Here is a 12,585-nt window from a genome sequence, read left to right on the forward strand (position 1 = left end):
CAGAACTGCAAAATCCAGTATGACTTAGGTTATGTTTGACATGATGATTTCCGGATATGAGCCTGGTAGTCATGGTCAGGTAGTGTAATTTTATTGTGATCTTAATTAACGTCTCCTGTTAAGGACTGAAAAAAATAACTTTTTTATTATTACAAAGAATTTTAAAAATACTAAAGTAGACAGAATATTATAATGAACGTTCCTCTTCAAAAATTTATGACCAATTTTATGTACCCCTATCTATTATCTCCATTTTAAAATTAATTTTAGAATAGATCTCAGAAATTATATTATTTCATATCTAAAGATTTCCATTTATATTTCAAAAATATAAGACTGTCAATTTTTGACTCCTTAGAAAGATCACCACAGAAACCTGTTGATCAAACAAAGTCAAGTTATTAACCTGTAGCAAGGCGGAACATCAACTTGACAGTCTTGGTAATGATTCAAAAGAAGAATGTTAGGGTAAGGTATTTTCAGGAATTTGAGATAAGGGTTTAGTTGGTTTAAGTTTAAGATGGGTGCTTCAAAATGGAGAACTGGTAGGGATCAACAAAATGTTGTGATTAGAGTTAATGAACACAGGGAGGCAGCAGTCTTAATTTTAAATTTTAGCTGGTATTGATATCGTAACAATAATATCTCTTCCAGTCTATGAACATGGATGTCTTTCCATTTGTGTTATCTTTAATTTCTTTTAGCATTGTCTTATAGTTTTCAGTGTACAAGTCTTTTTCTGCTTAGTTAAGTTTATTCATAAGTATTTTATTCTTTTTGATGCTATTGTAAACAGAATTGTTTTCTCAATTTTCTTTTTAGATTATTCATTGTTAATGTATAGAAATGCAACTTCTTTTTTTGTGTTAGTTTTTCTGCAACTTTGCTGAAGTTTTTATTAGTTCTAACACATTTTTGTGTGTGAAATTTAACGTTAGAGTTTTCTACATCTAAGATGTAGAAAATTTTACTTCTTCCTTTCCAACTTGATGTCTTTTCTTTTACTTGCCTAATTTCTCTGGTTAGAACTTCTAATAATATATTGAATAAAAGAAAAGTGACATTCTTGTCTTGATCCTGATCTTAGGAGAAAGGCTTTCATTCTTCACCATTGAGTATAATATTAGCTGTAGATTTTTCATATATGGTCTTTATTATGTTTAGGTAATTTCCTGCTATTCCTAGTTGAACATTTTATCATGAAAGGGTACTGAATTATGTCAAATGGTCTTTCAGCATCAATTGAGATTATCATGTTTTTTCTTCACTCTGATAATGTGGTATATTACACTGATTTTTATATGTTGAATCAACTTTGCATTCCAGAGATAAGTCTTACTTTGTCATGGTGTGTAATCCTCTTTATATGCTGCTGAGTTTGGTTTGAAGGATATTTTGTTGGGGATTTTTGTATCAGTATTCATAAGAGATGTTGGCCTGTAGTTTTATTTGCAGTATTTTTGTCTGGCTTTGGTATTAGGGTAATGCTGGCCTCATAGAATGAGTTAGGAAGTGTTCCCTCCTCAATTTTTTGGGAAGAATTTGACAAGGCTTGATGTTAATTCTTATTTAAATCTTTGATAGACTTTATCAATGAAGCCATTTGATCCAGGGCTTTTGTTGTTGTTGTTGTAGGGATGTTTTTATTACTGATCTACTCTCCTTATTAGTTATATGTCTAGTCATATTTTCTATTTCTTCATAATTAAATTTTGGTAGATAATGTATTTCCAGGAATTTATCAGTTTGATCTCTGTTTTCCAATTTACTGGCATACAGTTGTTCATAGCGTTCTCTTTTAATCCTTTTTATTTCTGTAAAATCTGTAGTAATATACCTTTTTTTTCTAATTTTAGTAATTTGATATTTTTTCTGCTTTTTAGTCTAGCTAAAGGTTTGTCAACTTTATTGATCTTTTGAAAGAACCAACTTTTGGTTTCATTGATATTTTTCTATTGTTTTTTCTGTTCTCTGTTATATTTATCTCTGCTCAAATCTTTATTATTTCCTTCCTTCTGCTAGTTTTGGGCTAGGTTTGTTCATCTTTTCCTTTGGTTCCTTAAGGTTAAAAATTAGGTTATTGATTAGAGGTCTTTCTTTTTTAATGTATGTGTTTACAGCCATAAGTTTCCCCCTTAGTACTGCTTTTGCTGCATCCCAAGAGTTTTGGTATATTGTGTTCTTTTTTATTTGTCTCAAGTTATTTTCTAATTTCCCTTGTGATTTTTCTAATCCAATAATTGTTTAAGGATGTGTTGTTTAATTTGTGAATTTTCTATTTGTCATTCTGTAATTAATTTCTAGTTTCATTGTGATCTGAAAAGATACTTTGTATGATTTCAATCTTTTAAAATGTATTAAGACTGTTTTGTGGCCTAATGTATGGTCTCCATGGAAGGTTCCATGTGCACTGAAAGAAATGTGTATTCTGCTATTGTTAGGTGGAGTGTTCTGCCACCACTTTGTTATTTACCTCTAACTCCCCATTGTCAAACAAGGCTGCAGAGAATATCCTCATATATGTCCCTTTATAAAGTAAAAGAAATTACCCTTTTTGTAAATTACGCTTTTTGCTGAATTGCTGAGTCATGTGGTATGTGTATATTTAAGTTGCTCTCAAGAATGGCTGTCCCACTCACACACCCAACATCTATGTCTGTGGCTTCCTATGTTGCCATATCTCTGCCAATGCTTAGTGTTATTCAGCTTTCTATTTTTTGCCAAGCTGATAGGTGCGTAAAGTGGTGGCAGTTTTCAACCAGGAGCAATTTTGTTCTTCAGGAGACAATAGACAATGCCTAAAGGCATCTTTGATTGTTACGACTGGCATGTCTACTGGATCAAGTGGGTAATGGCCTGGGATACTGCTAACCATCCTACATTGCACAGAAGAGCCCTACGGCAAGGAATTATCTGGCCCAAAATGTCAGTAATGCAATATAGAGAAAGCCTGTTTTAAAATGATAGCTTATTGCTATTTTGATTTGCATTTCACTAAGTACTAATGATTTTCAGCATTTCTTTGTATGCATTTTGGCTTTTGGTTTCCACTTCTTTAAACTTCCTGTGTATAGTCTTAATTCATTTTTTAATGGAATAGCTCTCCTTTTCCTGGGAATTTTTTTTAATTTTCCACCTATTAATGCTATTAATTTCTTGTACATTTTAGAGAGTACATATATCTTTTCCTTTCTGTCAGCTCCTATGGAGGATTAAAGATGGCCACAAATTTCCTGGCACTTCTCCCATTAAGAGATGGAAGTATGCCCCTTTCTTTCTAATGTAGAGCCTGTAGTTGCAGGCTTTGCAACTGCTTTGACCAAAAGAATATGGCAAGAGTGATGCGGTGTGAGTTTCCAGGCCCAGGCCTTAATAAACTGGCAGCTCCCACTTCTCATCTTGTGGACTACTCTTTGGAGCCCTGAACCACCATATAAAAATCCAACTACCGGTGGAAAGACCCTACAGAGAGGCCCTGATACTACAAAGAGAGGGAGGCAGGCCCAACTGAGCCCAGCCTTCCAATCATCCTCACCAAAGCATCAGAAATGACTGATTGCTCCTGGTTGAAAGTCATCTTAAAGCCTATAGATCAGACTGTCCATCAGCTGAATACCATTAAGTGGCTCCAGTCAATGCCATGAGGAGCTAAAGAATTGTCCAGCTGAGCCCTGTGCTACAAAATAGTAAGGTCTAATAAAATGATTCTTGTTTTAAGCTACTAAATTTTGAGGTAGTTTGATATGCAAGAATAGATAACCTGAATGATGTTATGTAAGCTAATACTGTATCCTACAAACTTGCCGAACTCTATTATTGGTTCTAATAGTTCGTTGATTCTGTTGGATTTATTTTGGCAAATGATTATATAATTTACAAATAATAATAGTTTCATCTCTTCCAATTCTTACATCTCTTATTTTCTTCTATTATGGCATTAGCTAGAACCTTTTATGCCAAGTTAAATATTAGGAGTGATAGAATAGTAAAAGTAATATATTTAAATTTTGTTATAAAATAACATTTAAATATGGTAAATATAATTCTTGCTTTACGTTTTTGTTATATAATGTGTACGAAGTTAAGACAGCACCCTTGTGTTCCTGGTGTGTTAACAGACAGGAATTTTTTTTTCTCTTATGAAGGAGGGAGACTGAACCATACATACATAATTTGAGATAATCATAAGATTTATTTTCTTTTACTCTATTAATGTAATAAATCACTTTGAGAGATGTTTTTTTCCAATATTGACATTTTTGCCATTCCTGGAACATCTACTTGGAGTGATAACTAAAACTATGGGCTAACATCTTGTACTTTTAAGCCATTATGCCATTGTCTTTTGATCTTTATTGATGCAGAGAAGTCTGCTGTCAGTCTACTTATAATTCATTTATAATTAATATATCTTTTTGTCTTTATATCTCTTAACATTTTCTCTTAATCCTTATTGTTCTGAATTTTCACAGTGATATTCTGAGGTCCATATTTAGTCTTATCTATCCTACCCAGTGTCTGAGGACTCACATCTATCTTCAATTCTGAAAAATCTCTTCAAATAATACTTTACTATTTTTTTCATTCTTCTAAAACACCCATTTAGATACATATTGGACTCTCTCATTCTTTCATCCATGTATCTTAATTGTTCTGATTTTTTAATATCTTTTCTCTCTAACTCGCCACATTCTGAGTGAATTTCTCAGCTTTCAATTTGTAAATATGCAGCTTTGACCCATATAGCATTTATAATATCAGCTAATTTCTAATATATAGAAATGGTTCTTTTTCATATCCATATATTTTTTTAAAGTTCTGCTTCTTTTTGTTTAATATTTACTGATCTTTTCAAATGAATTTATTCTTTCATTTTTTCTTTTTGTTGATTTTATTGTTGCCTATTTTGGTTTTCAAAATAAGTCAAATAATTCCTTGATTTCTGGTTTTGACAGCTGTGTGAACTTATATAATACAAAAATAAGAATGAGTGGTTAAGGTACATAAAAGAGAACTATGGAATTCACCAAGATATGGAATACATTAGGAGGAAAAAAATAAGACAAGATTACGAATACAGTTGTAGGTATGTTGAGTTTGTGAGCCTTTGGGAATTCAAATGAAGATGTTTAATAAGTAGTTCGACATGTAATTCCAGTTCTCTAGAGACACATCTGGCATGGGAGTATAAATTTAGGATATGGAAAGCACACAAGCAAGAGTTGAAGGTATGAGAGTTGATAGTATTATACAGGTTTATCAAAAAGTGGAACAGGGAAAGGCCAACAACAGAATAATTGGATAGGCAAACTTGAATAATAGGCAGAGAAAGATGAGCTCATAAAAGAGAGAGAAGTGGTCAGGAAAATGAGAGAAAACCCTGTTTAGCACAATGTCACAGAAACCAAGGGAATAAAATTTAAAGAAGGAAGAGGTGGGTAGTCAAATGGATTATCAAATGCAGAATATAAAAGCCAAATAACAATAGCAGGAGTGTCCATTAGATTTAGCAAAACTTTTGCTTTCATAAGTACAATTTTAGGAAAGTGGTAGGTCAAAGATTAAATAAGGGACAGACTTTTTAACAAGCTAGAACAATAAATTCACGTTTGATGCAATCCTCCTGTTCCTAACACATTGCAATGGTAGAGTTTTTTAAAGCAGAAAAGATAAAAACAATTTGGACAAAATAAATTATATTTAAATAAATACGAATAAAATTCAGGAGAATGGACATATTGGCCTCTAGGTCTACAAGCAGATAGTGGCAGCTATGAGTTTGACTTCTAAAGATAAAAAGGACTAAAAGTTTTTTAGCTCAATCCAAGATGGAAGAAGAAACCAGTTCATTGCTTAAAGCTGTGATGAGATTTTCTCATTTGTGAAAGAAATCTGGAAAAATCCTGTCCATCAACCTTCTGGGGGTGCTGTAGTTGAATGAGAACTCTGGGCTTAGTGAGGTGGGAAGACCCAGACATAGCATCATGATTACAAATTTATACAAGCTATCCTGTGGCTCTGTGATAGTGCTCAATAGCAGGACAGCAGCCCCAGTCACCATTATAAAACCTGGTTTATAAATGGGAAGGGATGTAGAAAGTGAAATGGAGGCTGATGCAAAACTACTGAGGAGTAGGGAATGATGAGCCTAGAGGTAGAGAAAGAAAGAAGGAAAGACATTTATGCTAGATAACCTGCACCAGACCAGGGCTATTTTTAATTAATCAAATCAGAAGTTTTGTCGAGGCTCACAAAAGTGAAATTAAGATGTTTTTGTATAGTAATGTGTCTTTCATTAAACTAAATATTAGAATCACTTATTGATTAGTTATTACCTCTAATTCTAAAAGTTGATTTTTTTTTTTACGGTGGGTGATTGGATATTTCCCAGTCTTAGTTTTAATAGGTATTTGCTGAATAATTTAGAGACTACATCTGAGATGCTTATTTGGTGATAATCACCCAAGTCCTATTTATTGCCTTTGTGAATCAGCTGAAGGAAATGCTTATCAGTAGGAAAATGTCAAATAACATTGGGGGCACCATTTCCTCCTTGGTGACATGATTAATTTCAGAGATGTGCTAAGGCCTTTTATGTGTTGTTATCCAGAGTTCACTCACATGTGTCGTTGGAACTGAGGGTCAAATCAAAGAGGGAGGAGAGGGAAGAACCAATATCCCTTAAACTCTGCCAAAGGCTTTACCTACTTTTTCTCCTTAATTTATTCCTTACATCAAGTGTACAAATCAGTACTCCATGTTATAAATGGAAGACCTAAAGACCAGAAAGGTTAAGTGACTTGCTAAATTTATACCATTATTAAATGACGGAGAGAGTCATTCTGACTCTAATATATCTGGAGCCTCCTAAATCATAATGTGATAAGTAAATGGATTTGCTCTATTTGTCCATTAAAAAAAATATGGAATATTCAAACACAAGACAGTTATCTGTTGCTGAATGATATTTTATTAGCTTAATAATTTGGGCCTGCCCTTAGCATTAATAAGCTTCAGCACTAATCACAGATTTTCATTCACTGGTGGGGAAACTTTATTGTTTTAAAAAATTCAGTTAGAGAAAGAGCATCTACTTCTTGGGGGCTGCAGTGACAGCAGGCTTCTCTTCACGAGTGATGGGAATGGTGCGCTCAGGGCCAGAGGCCTGTTTCCTTGGTCCATTCACAGTGAGGACCCCATCAGAGGACAGTGATGAAGTTATGGCAAGAGGGTCCACATCTGCTGGGATCCGGTATTTCCTGTGGAACTCCCGGGAGATGAAACCATGTTCATCCTAATCCGAGAGAACAAGGAAAGAGGCAGACAGATAAGAACAGGAAAATAGCACCACTTGCTTAGAACTCAGACAACCTCCTTCCCCTTAGATGTGACCAAATGCCACGGCAACATGAGAAAGATGTTCTGTTTGGGGCTAAGATGAAGTTCCCTATGTGGTCACTCCTATCAATGAGAATCTGAGAAGTCTGAAACAGGCAAAACGTCACAGCTCTCTAAACACCGAGGCATAGATGTATTCACAGGTATTTCCCAAAGGTTTAGATCAATATGTGTTGGGCCTACAGGACTTGGAATATCAACCAGAATTGAAGATCTGAATCCTTGAAGAAGCTCATAAATTGTCCTGACTCTTCAGGAATGTCCCAGAATGTTCCAGACCAGTAGGACTGCTGCTATTTAAAAAACAAAACAAAACAAAACAAAACTCCATCCAGGGAGACTATGACTCAAACTTAAACCATGTATGCAAAACGGCAACAGTTCGAGTACCTTAAACTACTGTTTGATGTACAAGGTTCTGAGTTATCATTAATTGGTAAGCAAACCTATTAAATCCTCCTCTCCCCCAGAAAGTAACGAGAAGCTCCATTCTTCAGAATTCTGCTAAGAGTAGTTGACTCTAACCCTAATACCTACTGAATCTCAAGCATTTATCCAGACGGGCTCTCAATTAACTGATTTACACAGGTGCTCTAGGGTATTAGGAGCTCTGAAATTTAGGCAAACCAAATAGTTTAGCATTAAGATGGGCTAAAGACAAGAGGATTCCTGAACATCTAAAAGTCCCAAACACCTTCAGGGTACGTGGAGTTAACGTAATTATGTAAAGTAACCAGGTGTGGGACAGGCACTATGCCTAAATCAGTGGGCTATACATTAGAATTACCTAGAGAGCTTTTAAAATAATGATGCCTGGGGCCCATTCCTAAGAATTCTAATTTAATTTGCCTGAGCATTGGAATTTTTAAAAATTTCCTTCGCAATTCTAATGTGGCCAAGGTTGAGTTAATTATCCCACCTATCCCATCTAAGTCAATCAGATCAAAATAAATAAACAACAAAGTTCACTTCTCTGGCCAAAACAACAGCAACAGCAACACCACTACCACCACCACCACCACCACCGCTGCCGCCACCACCACCACCAGATCTATCCCTGCTCCAAACCCTAATGGTTTAGGACTGGAATGTTGCCATAGTATGCACTAAATGAATGAACAGGAGAAAAAACGAGCTACATACCTGGCGTTCTTCATGTTTGCCATGCACCTCAATCACATCTCCCAGCACCTTGACCTTGAGTTCTTCTGGGGAGAAGTGCTTCACATCCAGGTTGACAGAAAATCTGTCCTTTTCCAGACGCATCTAGAAATAGCAAGATGCGGGGAAGAGATAGGAGAAAGAATAGTAGGAACGTGCATTGCTAGTGCACTCTCATTATTCTGCAAACTTACTTTCTAGCCAAGTAGTTTATCTTCTTCATTTTGGCTAAAAATCCCTTTTTGAATAAACATGACTCTCTGGTTCAGGGGAGCCACCACAGTAGTACCCAAGGCATACCACTTGGTCATCAGGCTCAAACTTTATTTACAGGGACAGGGAAGGAAACAGGCCACCCAGGAGAGCAATCACAAGGATGGGTCTGGGCATAGCTTCTGCTGCCTCTCTAACCCCAATGCCGGGCCTTGTCATTTGTCTATGAGACAAAGGCCCCTTCTTCTTGCCCAGGTCTCTGCCAAGTTTCCCACCCACTCAATCTGGAATGTTCTGCTGGCCCTGATTGTTCTTCCAAAGCCCTTGCCCTCTCAGCTCCTGTTTACTCACACTTGAATATTTTTAAACCAGAGTGTTATCTGTGATAACTTCTGTTAACTTTATATGTTCACCCCATTCTCCTATCCTCTTAGGACAAGTGGGGGTCCAAAGACTGGATGTATATTCTTTCCTCCTCAAGCTTGGACCCAGGCCAGTGCCATGTCACAGCTCTGAGAAGCCCAGAAAATCATAGAAGAGAGAATAAGAAGGAAGAAAACAGCGGTTGCTGTCTCCAGCTCCACTTGGTGATGAAAAGCTCAGGATGAGGTAGGGCTGTCTCCTAGCTCTGAAACTTAAGGTGATAAAATTTGTCAGGAGTATGAGGAATTAGAAGTGGTGCACAAAGGAGTCTGAAGGCAGCTCTTTCCCTGTAGATCCTTATGAACTAAACCAGAAAGGATCATCCTACTTAGGGGATAGAAGATGATCCTCGTAGCACAAGAAAAGAAATGTAATAAGTAGGATACAGAGGATCTTCAAAGACATGTAACTGGGGGAGAGAGGAACTAGTAACCGCGTCTTTCTTCGCTACAGGACACACGTGTGCCTAAGAGACTTAAGACACTTAGACATAGCCAGATTTAGATAGACAGGAGAAGTAGAGCACATGGAGATATTTCCAGAGGTTAGGGAAGAACTTCTTACAGAGGGGAGACTTACCTCTGAGAGCCCAGTGTCAATCCAGCTGGGTGCCCGCAGGAATGAGGGCGGCCGAAGGTAGAAGGGGCTCAGGGAAGTAGCAGTTGGGAAGAGATCAGACTCCAACAGGTGTTCTCCAAAGAACTGGTCAAAGAGGCGGCTGGGGGAGTGGAAAGGAAAGAAGGGGCGTCGGATCCAGGGGTGGTGGATGGCGATGTCCATAGTGGCTAGGTGAGTATGGGGGTTAGCTGGCTGGTCAGCTCCTTCAGCTGCAGCTACAGCCAGCCCCTTATATATGCAGTCTTGTGAAGCTTCTGGAATGGTGATGTCAGGGGTTTTATTATCCCAGCTCACCACCCGTTCATGGAGACTTGTGATCAGGGATTTGGCAGTGTGACACATACCCAGTACTCACTGAGCTAAGAAAAGAGAAATACAAACACGTCTGAGCTGGCCAGTGACTTGTCCTGGACTTGTTTCACTAGCTTTCTGTCCACACCCAAAGGGACCCTCCCCCCGCCCCCCCCAACATCTCTTGGGACAGAGTCAGGAATCCCAAGCAGGCAGGATGTATGCCCCTCCTCCTCTCCAGCCTGGCGAGCCAGGGGAATCCAGCCAGCGACTATCTTGGGCCTGGGCAGGAACTGGAATCTTCCTTGGCTGGGCCCCAGAGACATTAACTCTTTGTGAGTCCTTGGAAGAGAGCCGTGATCACCAACATGTCAGTGGCAGGCATCTGTGTGGTGCTCGAGGTTGACTTGTTTTCAGGCAAGGCCCCTGACATTAATCTGGGCAGGAAGACTAGACTCCTCACTCCACCCCAAAGCAAAGGTAGGAAAGTTTCTTGCATCTTATACCTTACAAGGCTCGCAGAGCATCAAATCCAGGAGAGCTTTATGAGGTAAGGTGAAGGGTGCCTGAGACTGAGGAGGAGAAAAGATGGTGTGGAAAATGTGCAAACAGTGAGGGTCTCAGCTAGGACTCTCCAGGGACCCTGACACCAGCCTCTCCTCCCCGGCTCACTCCCCAGTTTGCTCAAAGCCAGGACCCTCAGCTGTCCTCTCAAGTCCCCTGCGACAGCTGAAGGGTGTGCGGGGGAGGGGTGGGGGTCCAGGCAGGCTGATCACACACTCTTGGCTGGCGCTCAGGGCCCCGCTGTCCGTCCCTCCCCTAGGCTCGGCACTATTTTGGGTGGTGTAGACCCCGCCCCCACCTCGGACGGAGCCCTAGTTCTTCAGACAGCTGGAGGGGTCGCGCTGCATCTCGGATCAGGGCCGCCGACACATCTGCAGCCATGTCGGGCCGCTCGGTGCCACACGCCCACCCGGCCACCGCCGAGTACGAATTTGCCAACCCGAGTCGCCTGGGTGAGCAGCGCTTCGGAGAAGGTATGGCACAGACGCCACTCCCTTGCCTCCCACCCCCACCGCCTGAAATTCTGGGCTGACCTCCCAATGGTGCTGGCCTCCACCCCACTCCGGGCTTAACTGAACTCCTGAGGCGAGCCATCTCCCATCCCAGCTCCCCCCTCCTCCCTTCAAGCAGGGCTCTTTCCCTTTCCTACTGACCTCAGTGCAGACGTGGTGCCTGCAATGCTTTTACACCTGTCCCCTTATCCCCTTAGTATGCCTCCTTGTTCCCCTTATGTCCACCCAGTTCTGCTTCGGTTTACTCTCCTCCGCCCCCATCTCATTTCCTTCCTCAATCCCCTCTACCTCAACTACCTCATTCTAGCCGCTGCGCCATCTCGCCTTCCTTACTTCTCCTGACTCTCCTCCTGCTCTCCCCAGTCCTCATTCTTCATTCACTCCTGTTCCCCACTCACGCTCCCTGCTTCTTGCCTTCTCTCTCTCCGCCCCTCAGGCCTCCTGCCGGAAGAGATCCTGACCCCCACCCTCTACCATGGCTACTATGTTCGGCCCCGGGCCACCAGAGCCGGGGAGGGCAGCAGGGCAGGGGCCTCGGAACTCAGGCTCAGTGAGGGCAAGTTCCAGGCGTTTCTGGATGTGAGCCACTTTACCCCCGATGAGGTGACTGTGAGGACTGTGGACAACCTGCTGGAGGTGTCCGCCCGGCACCCCCAGCGCCTGGACCGCCACGGCTTTGTGTCCCGAGAGTTCTGCCGCACCTATGTTCTGCCTGCGGATGTTGACCCCTGGCGAGTCCGTGCTGCTCTTTCCCATGATGGCATCCTTAACCTGGAGGCGCCTCGGGGTGGCCGACATTTGGACACAGAGGTCAATGAGGTCTATATCTCCTTGCTGTCTGCACCTCCTGATCCAGAGGAAGAGGAGGAGGCTGCCAGAGTTGAGCCCTGAGTGCCACAGACCCAGCACCCAGCACTTTCTACCTCATGTGGTGATAGAGCAGCTGCCACTACCCCAGAGGCAGCAGCATCCTTGAGGGAGGGAAAGTGCGTGGGCCACAATGTATGGTTTGGTCCCTTGGGACGTGTCCTAGCCTTTGGTTTAGTTCTGGGAGGAGCTGAATAAACCCAAATCTCAGGGCCTGGTTTGTGCAGCTCCCTATTCTGTGTTCTGGAGGATGGGTGGGCAGGGAGGGAGGGAGAAGGTCATAGCCAGCTAGAAATAACCTCCTCAGTGAGATGTGCCCAACATTACAGAATCCCAAGCTCACACTTGGATGCTGAGATCACGCCCGGAAGCTGACACTGGCTCCAGATCAAATTCCTAGCCATAATTTTCTCACAATGCAACAAAAGAGAGAGTGATCCTGGGAGGGAAAAGGGATATGCCATCCAAACAGCCCAGAGGGCACTGTCTGAGCTGGCGATTAGAGACACAAAAACAAGGGTCTCCAGACTGTCTGGCC

General features: G+C 40.8%; 2 protein-coding genes across 3 annotated transcripts; one reads left to right on the plus strand and one right to left on the minus strand.

The window, feature by feature from the left end:
• Nucleotides 1-6,950: 6,950 nt before the first annotated feature.
• CRYAB (crystallin alpha B) lies at nt 6,951-10,221 on the minus strand. 2 transcript variants are annotated; one of them, XM_039887909.1, is made up of 4 exons: nt 10,169-10,187; nt 9,775-9,913; nt 8,542-8,664; nt 6,951-7,294 (listed from the first exon to the last, which is right to left on the minus strand). In XM_039887909.1, exons 3-4 carry the CDS (start codon nt 8,662-8,664, stop codon nt 7,091-7,093), a joined length of 327 nt encoding a protein of 108 aa, XP_039743843.1. In that variant the 5' UTR covers nt 9,775-9,913; nt 10,169-10,187; the 3' UTR covers nt 6,951-7,090. The 2 variants fall into 2 exon arrangements, with proteins under 2 accessions (XP_039743843.1, XP_039743841.1); XM_039887907.1 differs by having other exon boundaries at nt 9,775-10,221.
• A 101-nt stretch (nt 10,222-10,322) lies between these two features.
• On the plus strand, nt 10,323-12,261 carry HSPB2 (heat shock protein family B (small) member 2). Its single transcript, XM_039887910.1, has 3 exons — nt 10,323-10,584; nt 10,928-11,141; nt 11,617-12,261. Exons 2-3 carry the CDS (start codon nt 11,048-11,050, stop codon nt 12,069-12,071), a joined length of 549 nt encoding a protein of 182 aa, XP_039743844.1. The 5' UTR covers nt 10,323-10,584; nt 10,928-11,047; the 3' UTR covers nt 12,072-12,261.
• The last annotated feature ends 324 nt before the right edge of the window (nt 12,262-12,585 follow it).

Source organism: Pteropus medius, unplaced genomic scaffold (assembly GCF_902729225.1).
Source record: "Pteropus medius unplaced genomic scaffold, Ma_sr-lr_union100, whole genome shotgun sequence".
Classification (NCBI taxonomy): domain Eukaryota; kingdom Metazoa; phylum Chordata; class Mammalia; order Chiroptera; family Pteropodidae; genus Pteropus; species Pteropus medius.

What these genes read in the sequence shown, in the direction of transcription:
- CRYAB (XM_039887907.1), bottom strand. Translation starts at nt 10,155, where the DNA reads ATGTGTCACACTGCCAAATCCCTGATCACAAGTCTCCATGAACGGGTG. An exon ending in TTGACACTGGGCTCTCAGAG is followed by an intron (nt 8,665 to 9,774) that starts GTAAGTCTCCCC and finishes TGCTATTTCTAG; the next exon opens with ATGCGTCTGGAAAAGGACAG. An exon ending in GCAAACATGAAGAACGCCAG is followed by an intron (nt 7,295 to 8,541) that starts GTATGTAGCTCG and finishes CTCTCGGATTAG; the next exon opens with GATGAACATGGTTTCATCTC.
- HSPB2 (XM_039887910.1), top strand. Translation starts at nt 11,048, where the DNA reads ATGTCGGGCCGCTCGGTGCCACACGCCCACCCGGCCACCGCCGAGTAC. An exon ending in TGAGCAGCGCTTCGGAGAAG is followed by an intron (nt 11,142 to 11,616) that starts GTATGGCACAGA and finishes TCCGCCCCTCAG; the next exon opens with GCCTCCTGCCGGAAGAGATC.